This window comes from Parus major, chromosome 1 (genome assembly GCF_001522545.3).
Source record: "Parus major isolate Abel chromosome 1, Parus_major1.1, whole genome shotgun sequence".
NCBI classification, from domain to species: Eukaryota; Metazoa; Chordata; class Aves; order Passeriformes; family Paridae; genus Parus; species Parus major.
The window spans coordinates 30,870,698-30,898,372 of record NC_031768.1 but is presented as its reverse complement, the minus strand read 5'-3'; the positions used below and the strand labels follow the sequence as shown (position 1 = coordinate 30,898,372).

General features: G+C 36.2%; 1 protein-coding gene across 2 annotated transcripts in view; it reads left to right on the top strand.

Annotated features, from left to right (window-relative positions):
- TMEM131 (transmembrane protein 131) overlaps positions 1–27,675 on the top strand; it is a 90,944-nt gene that overhangs the window by 52,787 nt on the left and 10,482 nt on the right. For both annotated transcript variants that reach the window (XR_004496903.1, XM_015623156.2), the window contains exons 12-32: positions 3,781–3,889; positions 5,712–5,820; positions 6,547–6,700; positions 6,802–6,972; positions 7,247–7,357; positions 7,443–7,577; positions 7,985–8,089; positions 9,443–9,529; positions 12,471–12,623; positions 12,777–12,852; positions 12,960–13,077; positions 14,583–14,721; positions 14,813–14,922; positions 15,302–15,368; positions 16,305–16,456; positions 17,738–17,880; positions 18,928–19,114; positions 20,150–20,335; positions 22,300–22,458; positions 23,042–23,640; positions 26,754–26,929. Coding sequence is in view for 1 of the 2 variants with exons in the window: in XM_015623156.2 (XP_015478642.1) it covers positions 3,781–3,889; positions 5,712–5,820; positions 6,547–6,700; positions 6,802–6,972; positions 7,247–7,357; positions 7,443–7,577; positions 7,985–8,089; positions 9,443–9,529; positions 12,471–12,623; positions 12,777–12,852; positions 12,960–13,077; positions 14,583–14,721; positions 14,813–14,922; positions 15,302–15,368; positions 16,305–16,456; positions 17,738–17,880; positions 18,928–19,114; positions 20,150–20,335; positions 22,300–22,458; positions 23,042–23,640; positions 26,754–26,929 (3,246 nt within the window). In the remaining variant the exon portion in view is untranslated. The remainder of the gene's footprint in view (positions 1–3,780; positions 3,890–5,711; positions 5,821–6,546; positions 6,701–6,801; positions 6,973–7,246; positions 7,358–7,442; positions 7,578–7,984; positions 8,090–9,442; positions 9,530–12,470; positions 12,624–12,776; positions 12,853–12,959; positions 13,078–14,582; positions 14,722–14,812; positions 14,923–15,301; positions 15,369–16,304; positions 16,457–17,737; positions 17,881–18,927; positions 19,115–20,149; positions 20,336–22,299; positions 22,459–23,041; positions 23,641–26,753; positions 26,930–27,675) is intronic.

The following is a 27,675-nucleotide window of genomic DNA, read 5'->3' as shown; positions in this document are numbered from 1 at the left end:
TGACAGCTTGCTTGTTGTCTTTTTTATTTTTTCAAGTGTATAATATACTTGCTGAGTACAATGCAAATAGCCATATTTTCAGACCATCAGTATCACTTCTAATACCTGGTAGTGTAGTGCCTAGTTCATACCCCTCTATTTAAAAAAAGGCCCAAGCATATCCATTTTATTTTTTTGAAAGAAATCTGTGGTCTTCAGACTATGGGCTATAAACCATAAATACTGATTGAATTGAAGTCTGTCACTTGATAACCATTATACAAGTCATGACAAAACTTTCCCAAATAAATTATTTTTTTACTTTGTATCAAAACAGTTGATTTGGTGTTTTTAAAGCCTCTGGGACTCACTTTTGCAGAAAAAAAGCTACCACACAGGTCCAGACGTGTGTTTTTTAGTGTATCACACGGCACATCAAGTCAATTGTTCTTTTCATTAAGGGACAGCTTTGTTGGGAAGTTTGTAACCTTTCTCACTTTTGAATTACTGTGTGACTTTCTGCTGCTGTGCCAATTGATGAATTTCAAAGTGGAAAGTAAGAGTAAAGAATTTTTGGAAGGAGCTTGGTGAATAGGTTACTTCTAGGAAAGCTTGACAAATAGACTTCTGACCCTTTAGAGCTAGGGTTTAAAAGTAGTGAGACAGAGCTGTGTTACAAATTTCATCTTAATGTCAGAAGAAAAGGCCAAGGCTATATTTAGCATATGTTTAAGCTGGGTGCTGGAGGAACTAAATATCTTCAGGTCATCAGTGTGTGAGAGACCGCTAATATTGTTGCCAGACTTGTAGCTGTTCTGCCTTCAAGTACTTAGTCATGCTGTGGTCCAACAAACTGGTTGAGGAAAATAAGAGCAAGTAATTTTCTTTTTTGAGTTCTAAAACTCCTTATATTATCTCCCTCATTTTGTAGGGTTTGTTCCATTATTAAGGAGAATAATGCTTATTTCATGACTGGATAAACCAGTCATGCTGCAAGAATTAAGCCATTCTGTCAAAAATCTGGTAAATGTTAATTGTTGAACGCTTTGTTTTATCCCTTCTCTGTAATGAAAATTTTGTGTTTCCTTAAGGCACTTTAGGCCTGTTTGACTGCTAAAAGCAAAGGGGCTCTTCAAAACTTGAGGTCCTGATCATGTTTGATGCATGAAGAACCAGGAATTTCAGGATAGCCTTAGTGATGCTGAATTATATCAGTTTGAAAAGTGTTTGTATAAGGAAGTATTAAGTTCTGTCCCAGTTTTAGAATAGAGGTTAATTTTTCTAAGCAATCTGCAAGAAGTAGTTTGCTTCTCTTTTGTGTTTATATCTCCATGTTTGGGTGCATGCATCTCAAAATTATCAAGGATTACAGTTTAGTAGTAGTTTGTTCTATGTTCTGGATGGTTCTTTATGGAGAAAGTGAATTTAATTAGGTGTTTCTCTGTTTAAACACAAGGCCAGCTAATTTCTGACAGTTGTGTCTGTAAAAGAGAATAAAACAGTTCAGAGGTGGTTCTGACACCAATGGAACTAGCCTTAATCTGCTACCTGTAGCCACAGGGCTTTTTCATCTGTGCTAGGTGGGCAAGACAAAACTGGGTTCAGCTTCTGACTGGTAAACAGTATAGGTGAACATGTGTCAGTCTTCCAACCCAAAGTTGGAAACTTAAACCTTCAAAGTCTTTCTCAAGAACTGCAGAAGCACAAAGCTTTAGCCCATCTTTGTGTCCTTTAGAACATCTAAAGTCTTAATTTTCTGCAGTTATGCTAAATATTGGATGTGTCTTCACAGAGCAGGGTCAGGAATCTTGAGTGGTCATTCTGTAGGAGAGCCATGTGTTACTGAAGCATTTAAAATTATTCTTCCTTACAAAAGTTGTTGTTAGGAAATTTTCTGAGAAAATTTGTCATATTACATTCTTGATGGAACTTGTTTTGTATGTATTTTCAGGACCTGTCCATATTTGATGATTCTTAATGCATATTTCAGGACAGGTTTTACTTGAGCTTTATTTTGAAATAGGTTGAAATTTGAGGAAAGTGATGTTGAAAGGATTCTTAAGGATGTTTGTTTTTTTCCTTAGTTGTCTTAATTCTGTATTTTCCTTTATAGCATGTAATCAAGCAACAAATGGGAAAATTGCATTATGTAGTTCAGAAAATTTCAACAAAACAGTGTAAATTCCTTCCTTAACTAAATTTACAGCTATAGACATTTTGAATAAATACATGTAGGTTTGTTACACATGTGGTATAAGAGATGCACCTCTGAAACCTGCCGTTGTTCTGGTAACAGGCTGTCCTTATGAATATTTCCAATTTTATTTACTAAATGAAATCAGTGTTATTTCAAACCAGTAATTAAAGCATTTTGCATGAAAAGAGCTTCTAAATATGTTTATCATCTGTCATCCAGAAGTTGTGAACTTTATCACAGCTTTGATTTCATCTGCTTTAAGAGGGTTTTTTTTAAAAAGATGTGTCAAAATTTCACTTTTGTAATGTGGATCTCATTAGAAGAAAATTGAGATAGTTATTAATTGACTTATGAAGAGAAATACCAAATATCTGCACCCCATGTATGCAGATATTGTGGTGGACAAAAGGCCAATGCTGTAAATCTAAAATACAAAACTTCTGGTTGAGTTAACAGAAATTTTTCATTAGCTGCAGTAGTTGTGCTGCTTGTTTCCAGTAAGGATCATATGGTCTGCAGAACTTAGTTATTTATGCACACTTTTATGGATTTAATTTACAATCAAGGACAGCTTGGCTTGGCTGAACTGTAATTGGTTTGTACCACTAGCTGTCTGCCTTCCTCCTCCCTAACCAAGAAAGGCTCAGCTGCTTATTAAGAAGGTGCTAAACCTCTGCAGCCCTGCAGAAGGTAAGGCAGCACTCATTTCAGTTTCCTTAATTCAGCATCCTGTAATTTGGTGTGGCTTAACAGCTGGTACGTGAGCAGCTGAGCTGTTCTTAAAGCAGGAAGAGTCAGCTGAGGAGGAAGAATCATGGCAGCCATCCTAATTTTAAGCAAAACAAGAATAAGAGCATTTAAATGCTTCATGCCCAGTTTCTCCATGGAATCTAGTTCAAGGGTTTGCTAGCAATCTTTATAGTCTTCAGATGATGTGGAATCCCTTATCCTGCTGCATAGCAATGAATACCTCTACAAATCAGCTCTGGCTAATACACACAAATGAACAATAATGACACAATAGCTCTTTCAGTAATGCCCATTTACCTTTTCCCTTTAGTTAAAACAGATGTAAAGGGTGACCTTGTAAAGTGTTAGAGTGGAATGAACATCATCACAGGTCTACAAAACATTTGCTATGCCGTTAGTTGCTTTTTTCTCTAAGACTTAGCATGGGATTAGAGACAAGGGAGATGTCTGTATTCTCTCTGGTAGTTGCACAAGTCAGTTAAGAGTTTTGTTAGTGAGTGTACCAGAAACAAATAGCCTAGCTATTGTAGTCCTGCAGCATTAAGAATGAAAATAAAACCTTGATTTAAATAAGGTTTGTTTTCTTTCATTAATGTCTTTCTGGCCATAATGCCACTTAATTCAATGTCCTCAAGGAGAACTCACAGTTACCCACTTTCCTGTCTAATGACTGAGTAGGACCTGAAAAAAAATTCTAAAATCACTTGTAATTCTGCTTTGCTATAGGAAAGACAGACCTATAAGAGCTTGACCAAAACTAGTTTCAATTTTATCACTGTGAAAAACAGATGAAGGTTTCACAGCCTGTTAGCAATGATAAATTTACAGATACTTCATATTTTGATTGTTTGCAGAGTGTTAGACCTACACCACAGAATGAAGCTATAACAGTACATTTCAAGCCTGTTACGTTAAAAGCCTCTGAAAGTAAATATACCAAAGTTGCAAGCATTAGCTTTGATGGTAAGTACTGTTCCTCTCTTCTTAGAACTTGTCAAGTGCTTCTGAAAACTTACTGAAGTTTCCTTGATTATTTTCACTCTCAATAAAACACTGTTTATAATTTTGAGAAGAAAATCAGATTTTCCTACTGGGAAAAGGCTTCTGAACTTCAGTTATTTCTGAAAGGATTGTCTTTGTTCATGATCAACAAGTGTCTTAGACTGGTAAATACAGATGAGAAGGTATTTTTAATTTTTCTAATAAACATAGCGGTATTCTTATGTTAAGGCACTGATAATTTAAATATATTTTCATTTTAAACAGACATTTGTTTTTGAGAAATCCTAATGAATGAAGTAACATTTACAAGTTACTCCTGGGGAAGTTTCAGTTAGACACAAGAAGAAAATTTTTCACAATGAAAACAATCAGCCACTGAAATAGTCTCCCCTAGAAGGGGTGGATTAAGTGCTGGGCACTTAAGATCAGTCTGGCCAGGGTGCTGAGATACCTTGTTTAAACTGTACTTCTGCCAGGAAAGGTTGCATCGAGTGGTCCTTGAGGTCTCCTTCCAACCTTGGTATTCAATGATTTTTCTCCTACATAGTGTGACTTTAAATAATATGCTGACATTTTATAGAAAGGTACCTCTGTTTTTATAGAGATTTTAATGAACTGTTAGAGCAGTGGTGGCTGTTACTGCTTTATGATACTAGTTGGTGCTGTAAGTCTTTCTGCCTGAATTGCTTAAAAAGCAAATCTTTCACCTGCAGTAGTTTTGGTAGACATAATTTTAGAAGTTGCATGGATAAAGAGAAGAGGATTGATTTTTTATTATCATTTATGGATTAGCACTTTAGAAATTTAATATCCCATGGTTTCTAAAACAAGTGAAGTATGTTTTAGCTTATAAATTCTGAAAGAGAGGAATTCTGTCATCTTGAGGCAATAATACATTCAGATTTTGAAGCTGGTGGGAATTGTTTATGAGGACCTCCTGGCTAACATATGGTACGTCTTAGAAGGAATGGTGGTTCCTGGGAAAAATACTCAGTTAAGCTGATTAATGTGTTTCAGGAATTGACTTGATGAATTCTTATAAGTGAAGCAGCCAGCCCTAAATATTTGCAATTTCAGCTGTCCTAATTACATGCAGGGGCTTTAGGGGCTCAGTGGCTTCTCTTAATTTGTATCTGAATACCTTTTTTTTTTTTTTTTTTTTGAGTACTATTGCTACCAGGCTTACATTGCTTGTTCTGTGATCTTGGAGCCAGACCTCTGAGCATCATTCTTAGCCTTGTGTAGTTTGGGTTCTTACATGCATTCTGTTTCTCTTTTTTGCAACCTTTAGCTTGTCTTTCATTTCTTCATTATTAAGAAGTTGTTTCATTTCTGGCCCAAAGTTCCTCTCAACTGGTAGTTCTAAGTGAGGGGCCCAGCAATCTCAGACTTCTGTTCTGTTAGGGAAGGGATAGTTTTATTCCATATTCTCAGTGGAGAGTTTAATTCTGGGATCCAAATTATCCTCTGAACATGGTCAAGTTATTTGTATGACAGCAACAATCAGGCTTCCCTATTGTAGAAAAGCTTACTAAATCCGTCAGGTCATCTTGCTGGTGCTAAATGGAAAGAATTCAGAACAGGAATCTCTTGCTTCATAGACTTTTTACCATGTCAGTTTGCTTATTGAAATTTCCTTAAGCTCCACTTTTTTTCCTTCCATGGAAATGGATAATTAATTTTGGGCTAGCTCTGTGATTTTATTCTTCCACTCATTCTAGTCTAACTTAATGGATCAATTTTTGTCAGCTTTAACAAACTTCTTATATTCTTGTGTGTACAGCATCAAAAGCAAAAAGAGCATCACAGTCTTCTGGGAAAATAACTGTTAAAGCAAAAGAGAAGAGCTATTCCAAACTTGAAATACCATATCAAGCAGAAGTGTTGGATGGGTAAGCTTCCAGTAACCAAACATAGTTCACAAACTAGATGCTCTCAATTAGAAGGGAATATTCCTGCTTTTCAGGAAACAAATGGATGAGGTAGTTTTAGCCATTCATAAGTTGGTTTCAAGGCTTCAGTTAAAATTTACCTTAGTGAGTTGTTTTTCAGAGCAGCTGAAAACTGCAGATGAGACATTTTAAAAATGCAGTATGGAAATATTTCTGCTTTTGTATTCGCTGTTCTATTGCTGTATGAATTAAGGGTAGAGAAAATACTTCTGGTTTTAAGCAAAATTTGGAAGAACTCTCAGTGTTTCCTTGGGTTTTGTTACTTATTTACAAAGTATGACTAAGTTGACTTTAGAAACATTTTGAATGAGGTGCTATTTTATCAACAGAACTGGTAGAGTATTTTAAAGGCAAACAAACTAAACCTTACCTATGAGAATTTTCATGCTGCAGAGACATGATTTGGCTAATAAGAAATACACGATTTGCAAGTTATCTTAATGCTTCAACATTTTCTTTTAGTCTTTCTATTATTCTGAATTGCATGTTTTTCTTATTTTAATTACTTTGTTAATAACGCCCCTATAATGCTGGTAATATAGTTTCAGCATGCGATGGTGGGGTATGTACCTTTTCTGCTATTGGAAGTAATGAATTTTAGTCTTTGTGTAAGGAAAGCACTTTTAGGAAAATCTTTACTTCCTTTACACTCTTTTCTTTTAATAGTTACTTAGGATTTGATCATGCTGCCACACTCTTTCACATCCGTGACAGTGCTGCTGATTCTGTGGAAAGGCTGATCTACCTAACAAACACATTCAGTTTTGCAGTCCTTATACATGACGTTGTGTTACCAGAAGAAGCAAAACCAATGTTTAAAGTAAGTCCTGTTTCAGTGAATGCTTTTACCTGTTAGTAAATGCTTAAATGTGATGCACTTGGTTCAGTTGTAACCTTGGTCTTCATTGTTCATTGGTCTAGGTCCAGAACTTCAGTAAACCAGTCTTAATTCCACCCAATGAATCCAGATACATTTTTACACTTCATTTTATGCCTTCCACATCATCTGTTCACGTAGATAACAATATCCTACTTATCACCAATGCTTCTAAATTTCACCTACCTGTCCGAGCGTACACAGGATTTCTAGATGTAAGTATTTTCCATTTTTTTTGGCAACTTCTGTCTAATTAGAGGCAGACTTCGTAGGATTCTTTAATTCTTTATTCTACTTTGGTGTCTGCTGAAAAATTCTTTTTTGTTCCCTTTAAATCTTTAGTTTTACATAGGAAATTTATTAATGTAGAATTTTGAGCTTGTCATGGTAGTGTTGTATTAAAGTTATTAATGCATTTTTTAATGAGCTTAGAGTTTGATCACACTTTACATTTCACTTATGCTAAAATACTTTTATCAATATTTCTAGTACTTTGTACTGTCTCCAAAAACTGAGGAGCGATTTATAGATTTTGGCATATTGAGTGCAACAGAAGCTACCAGCATTTTATTTGTAGTCATCAACAGCAATCCGATAGAGGTGAGGATGCATTTATTTTTGGTTTATCTTATAAAAAATTTACATCAGTATTGTTACTAAAAACAGTACCTTTGTTCTTTTTAAGCTGGCCATAAAAAGTTGGCATATTATAGGGGATGGTTTGGCTGTAGAACTTCTAACAACTGAAAAGGGAAACAGAACAACAATAATTGCAAACCACCATGAACTACAAAATGCTACTGCATCTGATCAGTCTTCAGTAAGTAAACCTTTGAATCCCCATTGCATAAAGCTAGATATAGGAGGGAAGAAAAGAGAAAAACCTCTGCGACTTCTTTCAGTTTCATTTTAGCAGAGATGAGAATTCTTAATTTTTGTCTGAACTTGAGTATGATAAAGCATGTAGGCTTCCTAAATTTATTTTAAGGAGCAGAATTGTAATCAAATTGCTGTTTCTGTAGTTTACCCTTTCCAAATCCAACCAATCTCAGTACCCTCAGATGATGCTTGTCCTTAATCTGGGATGAGTGGAAATTTATCACCACAAGGAAATGATAATTTTTGTGTTACTCACTTATGTGTTTATCACTGAGTGATTTTTAAATAGATTTTGAGTCTGGTTTTAGTGAAATGGAATACATTGGTGACTTGTTCTACCATTTACAGGTGATCCTCGCATCAGGCTATTATGCGGTGTTCCGAGTTAATCTAATAGCAAAGGAACTTGAAGGAATTCATGATGGAGCTGTACAAATCACGACAGATTATGAGGTATATTTATTGTATAATAAATGGGTGTTACCCAGAAGATCTATTTAGTCTTTCAGTGTTTTATTAGTGGACAGACTGTAGCATGAGGGAGAAGTTAAGGCTGGAGGTGAACTCGAGAGGTCAGGTTATCTTTGCAAGTTAACCCTGTATCACTCAATGGGAATGCTACTTACACTTTTATTACAATTTTTGTCCAGCTTTCAGAAATATCCATTTAAATCTAACCTAATGCTTTGCAGTTTGGGTTTTTCAGTGACATGACATATCCTCAAGGCATCAATGCGTGCATCTTGTGGCGTATCATGTGCTGAGAATGTGCTTCTCCGTACATTATCAGCTACTGAAACTGAGCTGCAATATCAGCCTTTTTTTGTCAAAATGCAATGTGAAAGCTGTTTTGGAGAGTCATAGAATCATAAAGGTTGGAAAAGAATGGATGCCGCCATGCCCACTAAACCATACTACAGTTCACCACAGTTTGCTGGCAGTTGATGAAACAGAATCCTTGCACTGATTATTATGGGAGGGAACAACTGGTTGCCTCAATGTCATATGCCTTGCTTTTGCAGGAGACAGTCTAATGAACAATGCAATCTCTATTTAATATCTTTGTGTGATATATGGAAAAAAACACAAATGTGACCCTGTGCTTGTGAAGTCAGGAAATTATACCACTGATTGTGTGGTTCTGATGGTGCTACAGAAAATGGGAAATTCCCAATTTCTGCCAGTTATCAGAGATTTTAAGACTTTTTTTAGTATATCCACACATGTATGTGACCTTTCAGTTACACATTCCGAAGCATTTTATTTTCTTGCTTGTCACAAGTTATTCCACTTGTATTGGTACTTGAATCTCATTGCCATCCCTTCCAGGCTGCTTTTTCTATGTGTGTCTCAAGGTATTACAATAACATGATGTTTTCAAAAGTTGGGTGTATCTTCTTCCCTCATTAACTTTAAAGATGTTACCCTCTGTTTTCCAAAAGAGTAAGCCTCATTCAAATGAGACCTATATAATACCCCATTTTTCTGTTCCATGTAGAAGAGATATGAGGATGACTGAGTAAAGGAGTGGTTCCTGACAGTATGAAATGATTGCTCAGAATATGATGATGGCTTGAAATCTTAATTCATGTCTCCATGTTTTAAATGTCTATATAATCCTAGACTGGATTAATTGTAGAATTTCAGGGTTTTGTTATTCTATTTATAGAATAGAATATAGAATATATAGAATAGGATATATGTATAGAATATATAGAATATAGAATTTAAAAGTGGAAGAGGCATTTAAAGGTTGGAAATGTAAAGGGTATTTTCTAAATTTTTTTTTTCTTTTTTGTTGTCCAGATTTTAACTATACCAGTGAAGGCTGTGATTGCTGTAGGCTCATTGACCTGCTCCCCAAAACATGTTTTTCTTCCACCCTCTTTTCCGGTAAGAGAGTTGGGGAGGATTAAAAGTTTACTTGCTGTGTTTTTTCTTCATATGTCCTTTTCCAAGGGAGACCACTGTCCTGAATTCTATGTCAAACTGCTGGAGAGATTGTGCTATTGAACTATTATGATCAGTTTGTCATTATTTTGGGGGTTGCTTGGGATTTTTGCACCACATGTTCCAAGTGTGAGTTGTCCCTACATCTCCTCAACAGCTCACTTGGATGGGATCTTGGAATACTCATGTAATGGGATAGATCTCATCAGAGGGAAGATGGGTCAGTCAGCAGGACTTCAGTGAATGTTTGCTGCAATTGCAACATATTCCATCTTCTTTCTGGTCTCCTATGTCAAAAATTAGTCTTTTGCTACTCTTGAGGTCAAACAGTCATGCCCTACAGTGGTTTTTTTATCTTTAAGATCTGTATATATTTATTTTTTTTTACTATATAGCCTCATCATTATATGGATACTTTTTACACTAGGTGGCACATCAAGAACTTCATCATGAACTACTTCATAACTTTTGATAAGTTAAAATAGCTTAAAGATCCACTACCCTTTCATTCACTGGAGATAAAGCAGTTTCTGTATTCTGTATTTGAATCTACTAGAATTATTAGAAATCATTATTATTATTATTATGAAGAATGCCTGTGAAGAATGTCCCTTTTGAGTGCCACTTTAAATATTTTGTTCCTTGTTGGACCATGAAGAAGTAATATTGTTTTAATCTCCTTTGAGTTTGTTCTGGTTGAAATGACTAAAAAAGTTCCCAGTATTACACAGTAATAAGCCCACAGTCTTATCAGCTTTATTTTCAGGGGGAGGCTCTATTTTGTTTGTTTTTTGTTTGTGATGTTTTGGTTTTGGAATTTGGCGATTTGGCGGGGGGAGGATTGTTTTAATTCAGGGAGTTTTGTTTTATTTATTTCCTTTTGCTTTATTTTCTTTTGGCAGACACTACTTCTTATAGCACCTGTGTTTCTCAGGCATAGCTTTCTTGCTGTCATTATTTTTTCTCTTCCCTAGATTACTGTGATTTTTATTGTCTTCATGCTTTTTCTAGTAATGTTTTCAAACAATTATTCATTCAGGGGATCTCTGGCCTTCTGCATTTTGTTTGGGAGTATATAGATTCAGATATAATTACCACCTTTGACAAGATTGTAGACTATTTACTGTGTTCAAGCCCCAAGCTTTTCAGAGCAGTCAGCTTTGCTTACTACTTCCATTAGTTTAGCACTTAGCTCTTTTTATATTTGAGAACATTAACAGCAGACTTTCTTTTACTTTTTCTTGGATTAATTTCAAACTAAACTTATGCTCACTGAATTCAGGCTACTCTTGCATTTATTTCTTCTGTAATGCCTCTATTACTTATGAAAATAACCCTAAAATAGCATCAATTCTTTTTGTTTCAGTGTTTAGTAGAGAAACTTGACAGCTACACCATCCAGGAATAACTAGGTGCTACTATTTTAGTAACACATGCTTTTCAGTTTATACTTAGGATGTAATTCTCCTGCAGCTGCCTGGTTCCCAGAGCTGTCTGTCTGTTTATAATTTTAGTGTATTTGTACCTAAGTGTGGTTTCTGGTATTCTGTTGAAGGTTGTCAGCAATACACTGACAGTGTATACAGACCTTGTAAAGGTCAGTGTCTTGATTTAAACAAAGGGTAGCTGATTGACTTCTGCTTCATAGTGTCATCTTTACCTCACAGTGTCAGACCTGTATCTGGTCCCATAATAATGGCAGTTTATTACTCACTGGAATACACGGATGGAACTCAGACACAGCTCCTAAATCAGTTTAACAGGACTGTACCATTAAGGATTTATTCTTGTAGTTTCTTTCCCTCTGCAATTACTACTATTGAGACTTGCAATGTGACAGTTTCCTGAGGCCACAGTCAAATTTTGAACCAGCAAGAGACCTCTCCCATGTCTCCACTAAAACTTAAAGAATTCTTTTAAAAATCTAAACTACTTATTTAAGGGAAACAAGAAAAATGTGTTCACTAAAAGATAGTCTTGGATATTTATATTTGCTCATACTGATTGTTTTTTTTCCTTTACATAAATCTGAAGTCTCCCCATCAGTCCTGAGTTGGACTTTTCTTCTGCTTTTGTTTCTATTATTTGTTTCCTCTATACATAGCAGGGCTGGGTGTTGAGGTAAGGTGTAGAATATGACCACAGAATCACTGATTTACAGCTGAGGCAGGGGTAGAGCTTGAGCGTTGTAAGGATTTTGATCATGACAATTAAACTGCATTTTCTGTGCTTAAAAGGTAAAATAATGTTTGACTCAGAAAAGGAGGGAGGCTGTAAAGGTGTGGGGAAAAAACTTCTTGTTTTCTTCTTAAATGTCTTCTTAAATGTGTCTTCTTAAATGTTTTGATGTGTGCTGTCTTAATTGTATTTGGGAGCAGGAAGGAGGGTTTTAAAAGCCCCCTGTCACCTGCAGTTTTTGTAATTGTAGCTTCCCTTTACTCTTCCTTTCAGATTATTTCTAATTAATAGCAATTAATTACTATTTCTAATTGCTAGCAGTGATCTTTTATAGAAGGACTGTTTCCCTTTAGTAATAGGAGTCTCATCTAACTGAGGTTTTTTCTTGCCTTTCTTCTTCTGATACTTTTTTTAATCCTGATTTGATTAAGAAGAGCTGTTGTCCTAGCTCTTCCAAGATACTTCAGGTGTTCTTAATTTTCGAAGAAGGATGAACTGTTTTTGGAAGCAGATGGAGGGAAAAATACAACTTCACAGAAACTTACTATCTTGAAGTGTTGCAAATGGCATTTCTTTAAGATAGCGTAGTTAAAATCTCAGTTTAACATTTCAGCAGTGCTGTGGTCTTTGCCAGCCTGCATAAATAGATACATATGCTAGGAAAAAATGCATATCCTGCAGACTTTTTTCCTTTTATTTTCTTTAGGGAAAAGTAGTTCACCAGAGCCTGAACATTATGAACTCCTTTTCTCAGAAAGTGAAAATACAACACATACGGTCCCTGTCAGAAGATGTAAGGTTTTATTATAAGAGGCTAAGAAGTAATAAAGAAGATTTAGAGCCAGGAAAAAAATCAAAGGTTTGTTTATGTCTTATTTCTAAACATTTGTAAGTTCTCTTTTCTCTATAGCATATGTTAAGTTTCTGTGTTCAACAGAAATATTCCTTCTTTTTTCTTTTGTCATTAGATTAACTGTGCTGTTTAGTTGATCAGCTCTTACATGTTTTGCAGATTGCAAATATTTATTTTGATCCTGGTTTGCAGTGTGGAGATCATTGTTATGTAGGATTGCCTTTTCTATCTAAATGTAAGTTAAGTTCAACTTTATAATGAAAATCCTTTAAAATAAGTTTTCTTTTCTCCTTCAGTAATGGTTTTACTTGAAGGTTTATAAAAACACATTATTTCTTACAGCGGAATCTAAAGTTCAGCACAGCATAGCAATGCAAGAAGATGCATGGGATTCTGACTGGGATTTGCATGAGAATTTATTCAGAGAATGGACAGAAATAAAGCAGAACTCAAGCCATAGGTAAGTATTTTATTCCTGTTTTTTTGCTCAGGCCTTAAGTCAGTAAAAATTCTGTGATGTGTGCTCTTATAGAATACAAGGCTTCTTAATATTGCTGTGCTCTTTGAGAGGGGGCCAAGAAGGTATTGCTTGGCCTTCTCTGCAAAGCCTTTAAAGAGAGCATTTTAAAAGTTAAAAAACAGTAATAATTTCCTCAAAATAAAGAAAACTTTCAAAGTTATTATTCACTGAGTTGCTGGAGTTCTTGAAAAGATTGTAACAGCAAGGCAGTCTCTACTCTGCAAAAAATTCCAAAACCAGATTATACCGGTTGTTCGGTATCCCTGCTTAAACTGTTTTAAGATAGTATCCTCAATATCCCTTTTAAGATTGCATAAAGTTATCTGTCATTACTATACCAGGATTTTTGCATTTCAGTGAATTACAAAATTTTCTTGTATTACACCTTGTGATTAAATGGTTGCCACTTAATATTTAGAAAAGTTAAATTCTATAGACTGCTGCATACCTTTATGCATGAGAAGGCAGATGTTTAAAAGTTGATTTAATCTCCAAGACACTAGTTAACATAAACAGCAAGTGTGTGTGTCTTTTGTGTTGATAGCATCCAGATTACCCTTTCAAAAAAAGATATGTGAAGAAACAAAATGTCTGTATGCAACTAAAAAGAATAACAAAAGCATTCCCCCTTTATCTCTTCTGCGTTATAATGGTGATATATTATTAACTCCTGAGAAAATTTGACCTAGATAGGATCCTCTATTTAGTCACACCAGTAACTTTCAAGAATGTTCTATCCCCTACAGTAAGAGAACAGTCAAGGAGAATGCTACTAAAGATTAGTTCTGAATAAGCAGTAGTTCTAGCTTGAATATAATAAGCTTTAATATTATTTATTATAATGTATTTTAAAGTATTGGATACTTTTAAAGAGAGCTAAGATTACCCAGCTGTTCAAAGGATCATTAAGGGAAAGGAGAGACAGCTTCTGAAGACAGAGGGGTTGTGACTTGGACATTTGGAGTTTCTCCAAAATATTTCTCTGGGTTTGAAGCCTAGTGTTTTGTCTGTTCTGCTGACTGGAGAACTCAGTACTTTTATTTTAGTTTCTGTTTATGCTGGGGAACTTGTATGAGAAGAGGAGCCGAGTCTGTTGTGGCAGTTGTTTAATAGCAAAGAACTTCATTGACTGATGGAAATAGTGGATAGCGCCTAGTATGACTTGTTCAGCTTTGCTTTAGCTTTATTAGACAGGTGTGTAGGCACACAGTCTGTGTATTCATTGCATTTAGAGCAGATGTACTGATTTACTGTCTATATGCAGGCAAAATACATTTTCTGAATTTTGGTTGCTTTATTGGAATTTTTTTCCTTTCTACTGTTTGTTCCTTTGCAAATCATCAAATACATTTTGGGTTATTTTTCTTACTGATCTGAATCTCAGTTATATTCTCAAAATTTGTTTCTGCAAAATGTAAAAGTGAGTTTTATATCTGTTTCTCCAGACTGAATGCTGTATTTGAAGTAGACACAGATCTTCAGAAGGATGTTCAGTTGAAAATTACAGCGGAAATGTCCTGGCCTTCCATCCTTAGTTCACCACGCCGTCTAAACTTCCCTCTTACCAACACAAACAGCTCATCAGTAAGTTATTTTAGTGATAGTATCATTTTAAAAAGTGTTTGTAATTGCATTAATGGTAATAGAATTTTTTTATAAATTTACTTCTCAATAGGAAGAAGAAATTTTTCTAGAAAATCCAGCTGATGCTCCTGTGTATATTCAGTTTCTTCCAGTAGCTCTGTATTCTAACCCATCCATTTTTGTTGATAAGCTGTTAGAACGGTAAGTGTTGTTGTGGAATCCTTGGGGTGTTCTCACTTGGCAGAAAAAATGCATTATACAAGGAATGATTGTGTCATATGGCAATTGTGTTGGTAATTAGTATTGGCCACCTCTAGAATTTGAATCATTAGGCCAGTTGAGAATTGAATCTATTGCCATTGAACACACATCCGTATTTTTCACTGAGCTAAAATGTGTTTACATTTCTTCCTTAACTTGATATACAATGGGGGGGTGTGGAAATAAGAAATAATAAAATCAAGTGATGTGTTCAGCTGCATATACCATAGATACTTGATTTGTGCTAAAATCCATAAATGCAAGTATGTCATTATCTTCCCTGATGTGTGAGAAAATAAAAATTGCAATTTCATTTCAGGTTTAATTTGAGTAAACCAACTAATTTCAATCAGAGGACTCTAGAGTTCCAGGTCTTCAGAAATTGTGTAAGTATTTCAATACATTCCTGGTAATTTTAAATTTAGGTATTTTAATGTTTTAATAAGACTTCAGTCGTACATGTCTTCAGGTTTTAATGTGGAAAATGTAATATAAATGTAGTATCTGTTGGCTATCAGGAAATTGGGAAGAGAAATATATCTTCAAATGTAAAAAATAAAGCGTCACTTTTTCTATATGCTTACATTATAATACAACTGTGAAAGTTACAGGAAAACTGCATTTTCTCATTTTCTTAGTGACAGGATTATTTTCTTCAGTGTAGTGGTTACTAGTTCTAAAATTAGCAAAGAATTGATTATTCCATTTCTTTGTTGGTTCTTTTAAGTGATTTGAGTATTGTGAACTGCTTTTAAGTGTGTGCTTTTTCATATAGAGCATGCCTCATCTTAAGCACTTTTTTCTTTATCTGACTTTTCCCCTCCATTTTCAGTTTGTTTTAGATTACCATTCAGTGCTTATTCAGTGTCTCAAGACAAATTACAAACTTAGCTAAATAAGTTAAATAACTACTTTTTTGAGTAGTTCTTCTATTTTGTTTGCTTAATCATGAAAAATTCTGTGGAGAAAAAGTATTCCATAATGGCTTGATTTAGATTTTAATTTAGAGTTCAAAATATATATGTAAGAACTTTTGATCTCTTTCTTTCACTAGAAATTTATGAATCTATATGGGTGAGGTTTAGCTCAGTTCTGTTTTGTTGTGTTGTTCTGCTTCTTCAGCAACACAAGCAATTTAATAATAAGTAGGGAAATCCCTGTGCTATCAGAGTTTCTGGTTAAAAACCCAAAATATATCATTGAGTAATATCCTTTTTTAGGACAAGATAGATTTTCTAGCTAAAACAATACCATTTCTATCAAATAAATGTAAGAATGTCCTATTTTTTAAAGCATTGCTTTGTTTTCCCCACCTTCTTAAGGTCCAACCACTACAGACCACTGTGGGACTTAAAAAGGGCCTGGCTCGTCATTCCATTTTAAGCCTAATATTAAAACCTGGTGAGAGAAAGTCAGTCAAAGTAAAGTTCACTCCAGTTCTTAATAAAACTGTTTCATCATTGATTGTTATCAGGTAAGAGAAATTTCTGAAATAAGTGTGAGTTTTTATCTGTTTTTCTATTTATATATAAGATTATACTTGCGATCAGCTATAAAGAAACTATTGCTTTTACAAGAATAATTGTAGAATCCTATGTGTCTGCAGAAAGATTTAATGTAAATGTAATTCTGACATGTCTTTTTACAGTATTTTAACTGTATTCAGTCCATATTCAGCAATATAAATATATAAGCCACTGTTACCATGGAATCACAGAAGGGCTTGGTTTGGAAGGGGCTTTTGAAAGTCATTAATCCAACCCCCCTACAATGAACAGGGACATCTTCAAGTTTCTCAAAGCCCTGTCAAACCTAATCTTGAATGTTTCCAGGGATGGGACATCTGCCACCTCTCTGGGCAATCTGTTCCAGTGTTCCAGTACCCTCATTGTAAAAATTTTTTCCTCCCTGTATCTCCTCTGAATCTACCCCATTTTAGTTTTAAAACCATCACCCCTTTCCTGTCACTACAGGGCCTATTGAAAACTTTGTCCCCATCTTTCATAAGGGCTCCCTTTAAGTACTGGAGCTCCTGTATGGTCACCAGGAAACTTTCTCTTCTCCAGGCTGAATAATGCAAATTCTCTCAGCCTCTCATCATAGCAGAGGTGCTCCATCCTTCTGATCACCTTGGTACCTCTCATCTGGACTTGTTCCAACAGGCCTGTGTCCTTCCTGTGCTGGTGACCCCAGAGGTGATGCAGCAGTCCTGGTGGAGTCTCACCAGAGCCGAGCAGAGGGACAGAATCCCCTCCCTTACCCTGCTGGCCACACTGCTTTTGGTGCAGCCCAGGGTATGATTGTCTTTCTAGGTTGTGAGTGTGCATTGCTGGGTCATGTCCAGCCTCTCACCCACCAATATGTGGAGACTAGATTTCTGAAATACATCCTACACTGTCTTGAAAGAAGAGTCTCTGGTTAGAGATGCCCTTTGCAAGATCAAGCTACAATGCAAGTTCAGTCTTTCCAGTGAAGAGCATTTAGTTTGTTTTTGTATCAGGTGTGATGCCTTAGTAAGAGATACAGCTTTTAACTAGTGTTTGACTGGGGTTTGTATGTGTATGTTATGTTGTGATTTCTTAGAGTTTTGTCTTGTAAACACCATGTTTGAGACCCCTGCTGTTTAATTCTGTAATTTGGGGAATTAGCTGTGGAACAGAACATGAATTTATTCTCCAGATTTGGGATATAAGCTCATAGTCTATAGAGAAGCTTTCATGAATGTTTGCCCTCACACTTTTTTTTTTCCCCACAGAAATAATTTGACTGTAGTAGATGCCATAATGGTAGAAGGACAAGGAACAACTGAGAGCTTGAAGGTTGCAGGCAAACCTCCTGGTCCAGGAAGTTCTTTACGCTTTAAAATCACAGAAGCATTATTAAAAGACTGTTCAGAAAGTGAGTACTTCTTGAGCTAATGTGCTGAACAGAAATCATACTTTGTGTAAAACTTGAAATGTGTGGAAATACTTTTCCCCTCTTCTAGTGACCCAGAAATTTAACTCCTTTAAATACATTAAAATTGGTACTTTATTTAGGCAGAATACAAAATATAGTATGATTTTTGTTTTAATGTGAGAACTAGGAAATAAAACAGAAGCTCTTTGTCCACTTAAATTCAAGACAGAGGAGGTAAAGATCTTGGCACATTTACTATCAAAGTCTCTAGTTCCTAAATTTAATATAAATTGGATCATGGGTGTAACTTCCTGTGTACTTCTTTTCTTCACACTTTCATAATCTTTAAGCTCATAGCCAATGGGGAAAAAGCATTGGGCATGTTCCTTGATGAAAATGAAATCTCAGCCAGAGTCTACTCTGAGATCAGAGAGGTTTTCTGCTCTATGGCCTCAGGCTCGCTTCTGAGATGAGAGCTAAGAGTACCTATATTACCTAGGAAACCGGTAAAAGAGTTTTAGTTATCTGGTATTAAAATCTGCTTTGCTAGTTCACATTTTTCCAGACATTTCTAAGTGCCATGTTAATTATTCTACTTTTTGTGAGGGGTCAGTAAGAAAACTTGTAGTAAAGCTTAGTCGTTGCCTTTTACCCACTGTGGTTAGGGATATTTTGCTAATAAGATATATGTAGTTAAGCCATGTATTTTTAAGGCACGCCAAAAAAAAAGAAACAAAAAAAACCTGTTTTAATTCTTCTCTTTGTGGGACTGTTCACAAAATACCACATTAGGCAGTACATTAAAGCACTTTGCAGCTTAGGTGATTTCTTTGTGGGGCAGCAGTGCGTTCAGAGGTAAGGGAGTTTTGGAAGTGTACAAGTGCCCTACCTTGACAGTGATTGGAATCTGCCTACAAGTTAATTTCATTGGACCTTGCTAGTCTCCCTCATGCTGTAATACTGACACAACTCTCTTCTGCTGCAAAATACTAATTTAGTGAAGAATATCTGCTTAGCATAACACTAACCACTGCTGTTTGTTTCTAGAAATGAAATACAAAGAACCGAATTTCACACTGAGGAGAATGTTCAAAGTGGAAAATACAGGGCAGCTGCAGATTAATGTGAAAACAATGGAAATCAGTGGCTACACATGTGAAGGATATGGATTTAAAGTAGTTAACTGTCAGGAATTTGCACTAAGTGCCAATGCCTCTAAAGACATTGTCATATTGTAAGTGTTTTTTCTTACATCTAAATGGAGCATTATATTTGGAATTTCAATTTTGTTTCAGACATCTCGTGGTTAAATTCTAAGGGCTTTTTACTGAAGTTTTGTGTATATAGGGGTTTATAATAATGTAAAAACATTATTATGCAGTTGTCAACAAAATGACATTTTTCTCTCTTCTTGCAAATTTTGTTTGATTTTTCATTATACCATGTTTTTGTGACTGACTATACTATTACTTCTATTACTATCTAGTAAGTATAACTTGCTGTGTTGGAATAATCTTACTATATGGGGTTATATAAATTTCCCTCATTTAACTTGTGAATGCACATGGGACCTAGACCTACATATGCTTTTGGTGCATTGCAGTACGAAGAAGAGAGCCTTTGGTCCAAGGATTTTTATTGTAATGCACAGTATTTTAGTCTTGAATATTTTGTCTGTTGCCTTAATGACAGTGATTGTGTAGTTCTATCATTTTTTATTGGAAATCTCTGCCAAACACTGATCTTTTAACAGTGCTTTGTTGTAAAGTTAACTATTCAGAAAATGGTATCTAAAAAGTTCAGAAGTTGCTTCTGTTCTGCAGGTGAATGTAGGAAATATTACTGCAGTGAAATAGTATTTCTGCACAGTTAGTTTGAGATGAGACTGTGACATAGAGGTGATGTTTTTGATCAGTCAGTTTTGTGACTCAAAGGTGAAGTGTTGGTTCCGTTACTTATTTAGACCTGCTGCTGCATTTTTGAGGCATTCATAGCTTTCATTAACAGGTGTGGTAAAACCTTATTTTCAGGTATTATAACTTCATATGGTACCGCAGGAGTAATCTAGAACCATTAAGTGTTAATGAACATAATCAAACACATCTCAAGGTATTTGAAAGATACACAAGTATTTTTAGGCTGTGTTGTAATTGATGGGGTTGAATTACAGGGTTTTTTTTAAAATTTGTAATTTATGAATTATAAAAATTGCCTAAAACCTTTGTGCTGTTCATATGAAAAGTTCTAATGTGCTTTATGTTGTTTCCAGGTTTACACCAGATTTCACTGCTTCCAGAGTTATACGTGAATTAAAATTCATCACTGCAGGAGGCTCTGAATTTGTATTTATCTTGAATGCATCGCTTCCATATCACATGTTGGCAACGTGTGCAGAAGCACTGCCCAGGCCCAACTGGGAACTGGCACTGTACATAATCATCTCAGGAATAATGAGGTTGTGTGTGTGTTTGTTCTTACTGCTGTACGGGCACAAACTGCCACTGCTCGAATATGGGTTACAGAGAAGCACATGGGTATTCAGCACATGCTCTAATTGTTGTAAAATAAAATAGGCTAAAAGGAGATCAAATTGATAAACATTCCTATAGATTGTGAGCTGTTTAAGGCAAAGGAGTGCTGACTTTCTGCTCAAACCAAGGACAAAATAATACACTTCTTGCTCGAACCTATTTCCATAAGTGAGGTACATACTCCTGTTAGCTCTGATAATCTTTAGGGATTTTGATAAATAAGCCAAACTTGAAACATATTAGGTATTAAAGCACTGATGGCAGTGAATTCCTGTAAAACTGCAAGCATCCTTCTGGAGTACTGTGTTTTAGAGATAGAAGGCAGTGACTGTAATGAGCTTAGCAGATGCCTTGGATCCATTTAACTTTGCTGCTGCTTGTTATGTGACAGACAGCTGGTGATACTAATAATGGGATTTCTGAGAACCTGAAGGACATTGTTTGTAACACTGCACACTCACAGGTTATGTAGTAGGATATTAATGCACATTTTTCCTCAGCAAACAGACATATTAATTACACGTTGTTGAATTATGTATTGAAAGTGCCACCTCTAAGTCTAACCTCACAGTCTAACCTCTACCTTCTTTATTTGAAATCAAGAGTTATAAACCTTATGTCCTGCTCACCTCTTGGATGTGAGGCACTTTACCCCACTGCTTTTGTGCAGAGAAAGCCCTAGCATGGAAACTTATCAGTATGAGTTTTTACTTATCAATAGCAACAAATGCTGCTTTTCTTTTCATTAGTGTTAAGCTTATATCTTAGTGTGAAATGTTTTGGTGCTGTAGATGCCTCTGAAGAAAAAGTGGTCTTTCTGTGTTCTGCAACTCCAAAACATTATCACATAAATGTCATGTTCCTTTTTTTTTCCCCACAGTAAGTTACTGGCTCTTCATTTTGCAACTGTTCACTTAGGCTGTCTTTCCTTGTAGGGATTAACAAGAGAAAAAGAGAAGATGAAGTTACAGCCCACTTCATTTTCTTTTTTGACTCTTCAGCACTTTCCTAAGTAATGCAGTGTTTAGTGAGGAAACTGCATTTTCCAAAGTAAGAAGAAAATTTCTGTTACTTAGGAAATTTTGTGTCATCACTAACACTGCATTACTTAAAGTGCTGAGTGAGTACTTATGTGGTTTTCTTCTATATATGTGCTAGAAATGTATAGGCTGAGTTTGGTTTTAATTCTGACAGAGTAAGTAATGTTTCTCAGCTCATAGGTTTAGTTTGCTTTGATAATTTTATATGTGCTGTATTTGTTAATTAGACTTTATAAAGAATAGAGAATACTAATCCATTCCCTTACTGTGTCTTTTTCTTAAAGATACAAAAATCCTTCTTAGCAGCAAACTAGAGAAGAGTCCTAATATATTCTATAATATTCCAAGATTCCTGTGCATAAACTGCCTATAACTTTTGGGTTGCCTCATATATGTGTTTGCTAGTTGCCCCTAAAATAACTCTTTTATATCACTGCGAAGTTATCCTTAATTTCTAGGAATGAACACTAGGAGTTTGTATAGTCCAGTTTTTTTAATTTGATAAAGTGGTGTTTATTTTTGCCTTCCCTAAATCATCTCTGTTGCTTTGAATAGTTATGTGCTTGTAGCTCCAGGTTTTGAAGTCCAATTTTTTTTCTTTTAGATTAATACACTTGGCAGCTGCATGTCAGGCTTGCATCTAACTCCCATTCTCAGTGCTTGTGATTTGCAAATCATGCCAGTCTTGTGTATGTTATGTTTCTGTCAGACAAAATTGTGGTTTGGATGCAGTTTTTAGTATTTTTAGTACAGGATACAAACTTTTTGTCCTGTGTGATTAGTCATTATTTTTTAAATGCTCAAAACTAAGAAATAAATCCTTAAATGACTACCTTTCTTCTCTCCAGTGTACTCTTTCTCTTGGTAATTGGAACAGCCTATCTAGAAGCTCAAGGAATTTGGGAGCCATTTAGAAGACGCTTGTCCTTTGAGGCCTCAAACCCTCCCTTTGATATGGGAAGGCCACTTGATCTCAGGAGAATAGTTGGAATTTCATCTGATGGAAAGTAAGTAAATGTTTGGGCTTCTTGAGGTACTTTTACCATTTATTTATTTAGTTATCAGGCCACTAAGAAAGTAATACTGCTGTATAGAACAGGTAAATGAATAAAGATATCCCCACAGTTGCTTGTAAAAATATGTCTTGGATGAAAAGATGAATTTTTAGATTGTCAGGAATATTCTTCTTTTGGAAAAAAAAAACAGGAAAAAAAAATATTCACCAAAAAACCAAACCCTGCCAAGTTTCCTGTTAATATTCTCAAAAATGGACTGTAAAGACTGCAAAAAAAAAATTGCGGGCCAGAAGTTCCTATCTTAGGTGTCTTAAATGAACATAATCTCCTTTCAGTGTTCCCTCCATCATATGTATCAACAGTCATTTTACTGTATTCTTGTTCCTATGTACAGCAGGCAAGTGAACAGGAAATGGTAAAGGCTACTGACTTGCCAAAACAATTTTAGGCATTTTTGCTGGTTGTATGCCAAGAATAGTATAGTTCAAGGCTTCTTTTGACTATAGTGATTCTCTTTTCATGGTGAAGAGTGGAAACATTGTGGAGTACGTTTAAACATGTGTTACTCTTGCAGCTTGAATACACTTGGATCGGATTCTAATCACAGTTCGTCCAGAGGAATTTATGGAGCAGGCAGTTCGTCTTCACGATCCGGTGCAGGGAATCATAAGCAATGCAATGCAACAGCACACCTTCACAGCAATAGAAATGCACCTGATGTTGAAAACATCAAATCCAAAACCAATTCAAGTATAACTAACAGGACTTCAGCACAAGCAGCTTCCATGCAGTCAGTAAACAGAACGGGGCCCTTTACCTTGGATTCAGGTGCCACACCTCAGACTCATGCCGCAGGCAAAAGAGCCAAGGGGACAAGGCAGAACCAGCAGCTAATGCAGCAGCAGCAGGCACCAGCTTTGGCAGAGCAGCCCCACCAGCAACCCCCAGCATCCGGGCCCCAGCAGCAAGAGCAACAGACTGAAAATGCTTTGCCACAGCTCCCACTTCTCAGCCCGCCTCATGGCGAATGTGCCAGCAGCAGAAGGCACAGCTCAGAGGATTCAGATCTCACTGGGCTCATAGAAACTATGGAAAAAGACTTTGACCACCCAGAATCCCCTTCCCCTGACGTGTTTACAGAACAGCCCCCATCTCCACTAGCAAAAAACAAAGGTAATACAATTCTGTTTTAATGGGATGATTCCCTGTGTAAAACACAGGACAAGATTTAATTGACTGTAAAGGTCACGTTTTCATAGTGTGGAAAAGGAGTGTTTTTTTGTGGTCCCTGTCTTGTCTGCCTGTGCGCCTGTCTTGAACACTTGTGTTACCTTATGGTAGTGAAGTGCACTGTGCAGAGAGCTAGCTTGTCATTCTTCCTGCAAAAACAGTGGCATGTTTTGATGAAAGCAGGTGTGAATATCTAGACACCTGATTTCTCTGAAGAAGAAAAATGCTATTTGTTGTTACTCCTTTGCCTTTGAGTTGGCATCCGTTCCTCCCACATCCATCATTTGGGCTTGGGGCTCAGGGAAGGGAAAAGGAAGTTGTTTTAGTGTGTTGTGAAAAGTCAGGCAGGGAGAAAGGGAGGAGGGGAAGAGAGAGAGAGAGAGAGAGATGGGCAAATAACCCCTGTGTTATTGTTTAGGAATGGAATTCTTCATGCCCAGACTTGTAGTTATAGAAAATCCTTAATGTCAGGTGGTCAGCAAATTAATATAAGGCACCTGTGTCTATACATTGCATTCATTTTTGTATGAGGCTAGAGTTGAGTTGGACTTGCTCATTCATCTTTGCAGTTGTGTAGTGCTTAAAATAATTAATTGAATTTCTTACATTAGATATGTTTAGACTTTTGAAATTGTCAGTTATTGTCTTCTTTTGAACACTTCTTGAAGTAGGATTTCTAATTATGATTTTTGTATCAGCAATTTCAATTGCATCCCAGAGTTATATGATTATTTAGTGATAATATGTTTATTTCTAAACATTTTTACACTTTTTGCTACCAACACTTGTACAGAAATGGCACTGATACGGTGTTGCTTATTAAAGTTAAGAAAATGAATCATGGGAAGGCATATAAACACTGCACCATCTGTAAGATTGTGCCTCACCAAAGAACTAACTTCACTCTGTTAGGTGGTAATGAGTAGAGAGTTCTTAATTAGTTCAGAGTGGATGTTAGGATGTGTTTGGACTTTCAAAGTAAAGACTCCGAAGTGATGTGAGGTTTTGGTGTCTTGCTAAAATACACTACTCTGGTTTTGGGCTGCTTTTAGTTTCCACAGTGGAAGGTGGTTGGAGGAATTAGGAGAACTGACATCAGTTTGTCAGGTATTCATTCCATAAAGGCTAAATAGGACAACAGAAGGTGATGTGATGGTAGGGAGGTTTCGTGGATGGTGTCCATAATGGCAAACAGTGCAGTGTTGGAGCTCTGGAAAGCAAAGTGTCTGGTTTTAAGGATGCAACATTCTCATGGGTCACATATAAGCGTACATGGGTGTTCAGTGGACTGATCCAGTCCATGTACTGCATGCCTGAAAGCACTTTGGAGCACATCTTCCATTTCTAGCTCCTCCTAAGAAGGAAGCAGCTCTTGCACTTGAGTGTTTTTGTGATGCAGCTGCATACAATATGTGGAGAGCACCAAGTTTGATTTCAAAAGCATATTCCCACTCCAGATAATGTAGTGTGTCCATTTCCATTTGTCCTACTTAAAATGTAAAAACGTAAAACTATAGAGGAAGTTTGATAATCTGTCTGCACCTATATGCATACATAGGTATTTGTCTTTAGATAAGTATTCAGAGCTAATCACAAACTTTTGCAGCAGCTTCTGGACAAAAACTGTTTGTCATAAGATACTGTGCAGAATTGCTGTCTTATATAGTCTTCTGTTTCAGCTTCCCAATACCTGGGTCCTAGCAGAGTGCAGTGGAGGCTGCATTAGATTTTTGTTAAACAGCTGCTTTATGTTACGTTTTAATGTCATGGTAACATTTTACATAGATATTCTAATTATGAACATTAAACTGTTTGGCAATCCTGAATGTGGATTACATTTCAAGCAAATTTTGGAACGAGGCCTTCTGAGGTCCAGCCAAAATGCCCTTAATATGCTGGAAGCCAACCTTGAAAAAAGTGTTCATAGGAAGATCTGCTTGTATTTACATATCTATTTGCATTCAAAAAGAATATTTTTATCTTTAATATTTTTGTTTTCCTAGATACTGAAAACACTGATACTTATGTCTTAAAAAGCAAAGTCTGAAGGCACTGATATGTCTCTGGTATTTGCCAAAATAATGAAGGCAAATTTCTGGTTTGGTACAAACTTTACCATTTTGCCAAATAAAATATAACAGCTGTCATGGTGCTTTTAGTCTCAATTCCAGCTCAAGCTAGGACAAATTCTAGAAGAAGCAGAATCTAGTTATTCAGCACAGGTTACTTGAGTCTTTGAGTGAACAATTAAATCCATCCAGGAGGCTGTATGAAGGTACTGTTTAGCTTATAAATGAGAATGCTTATTTTGAAGAGCAGTATCTTAAGAAGGATCCTATGAGTAAAGGCACATACTACAGCTAGTAAGACATAAGACTGTTGTGAAGGCTCAAATCCAGCAGCAGGCAATGGTAAGCTCATGAAGACTCCACACACAAGCATGCACAGCTGCTTTGTATTGAGAATAGTCCACTCTAAAGGAATAAAATATGTCAGGAGGAAAAATTATACTTGGGTGTGAGATTTTCAGGTTTTGGTCATTTGGGTGTTTTACCTCTTTGCTAGATAAATACTATTACTGATTTTGCTCATCCACACTAGTCTTATTTCAAGTTTTGTGTTTTGTTGGGTTTTTTTTCAACTGACAAGTATGCTGGTCATTTCTGTTCTTCATTTGTTTTGATGATTCTTCATTTGTTTTGAGCTTTTGCCATCCTCAGATTTGTTTAAATCTAATGTTATGTGGTTAAACTGTCAAACTGGATGCTGTGGTGTTTAAAAGGAATGTCAGGAACAGAGCAGAGAGGAATTACAGGCAGCCAGGTGCCCACATCCACAGAGAGGCAATGGGGACACTGCTCAGGAACATAAATGCAGTGGTGGAGATCAGGGTTCTTCTTTTGCTCACATTTGGTGCAAAGGGGCAAAAGTGGTTGTGTGTCATAACAGGCAACAAACTTCAGAGGCTTAATCACATGGGGTAGCCTCCGAAATGAAGGGAGCTAGCCCATCTCTGGCACTGCTGCTGAGAATCTGAAGCATCCTTATCTTTCTAGGAAAAGGGAAAACAGTTCAGCGCAAGGCTAAGCCACAGAAGAAACGGGAAGAAAAGGACAGAAGAGGGAAAGGAAAGCAACAGGAGGATGAGCTGAAGGATTCCTTGGCAGATGATGACAGTTCTTCAACCACAACAGAAACCTCCAACCCAGACACAGAACCACTTCTCAAAGAGGTACGGCGCTACTGAGAAAAGGAGGCCCTTGTATAGCCATGTGTCACCTGTTGGAGTAGGAACACAGTCTCTCTCCCCCACACCATTCTCAGGTTTCATATAATACCTAATAAAGGAAGAATGTTAATTAAAAAGCACCTTTCCCAATTCTTGCCTTCACTGTATCAAATCTCCACCTCTGAGTGTGAACATGCTTAAGTTCTGTAGTCTCAGGACTGTAAATGCCCAGGTGACTGTGGCTTGAATTAGCAAGCAGCTGTCAGCAGCATTGTGGTAATTGTCTCCTGGCCAGTTCTATTTGCAGAATAAAACACCAAAGTACGGGTGCTAATTTCATTCAATAATTAAGGTGCATGCTAAATCATGCCTTTTGTCAATTAAAAAGGCTCAGATCAATGGTGGTAACTTGTCAGCATGTAGTTACCTTAATTACCTTATACAGTCCCCCTGCCTTTACTTAACTTATTCAGCTCACATGCTCCAAGGTAATTAAGTAATGTCCATAATTTGTGTAGTGGTTGGATTGTCATAAATATTTTGTCCTAAAGAAAACTCTGACAAAGAAAGGAGAGGTAATGCCAGAGGGGAGAAAACCAATCCTAAATTTTGATTTCTTAAATTTGAACTTTGTAAAAGACAGGGATTATAGCTGTGGGAAAAAAGAAATCTGTAGGATATATTTTAAAGGTTACAGTTTAGTAAGTTGTCACTTGAAAGTTGCTGTTGATTTTTTCAGGATGGCTATT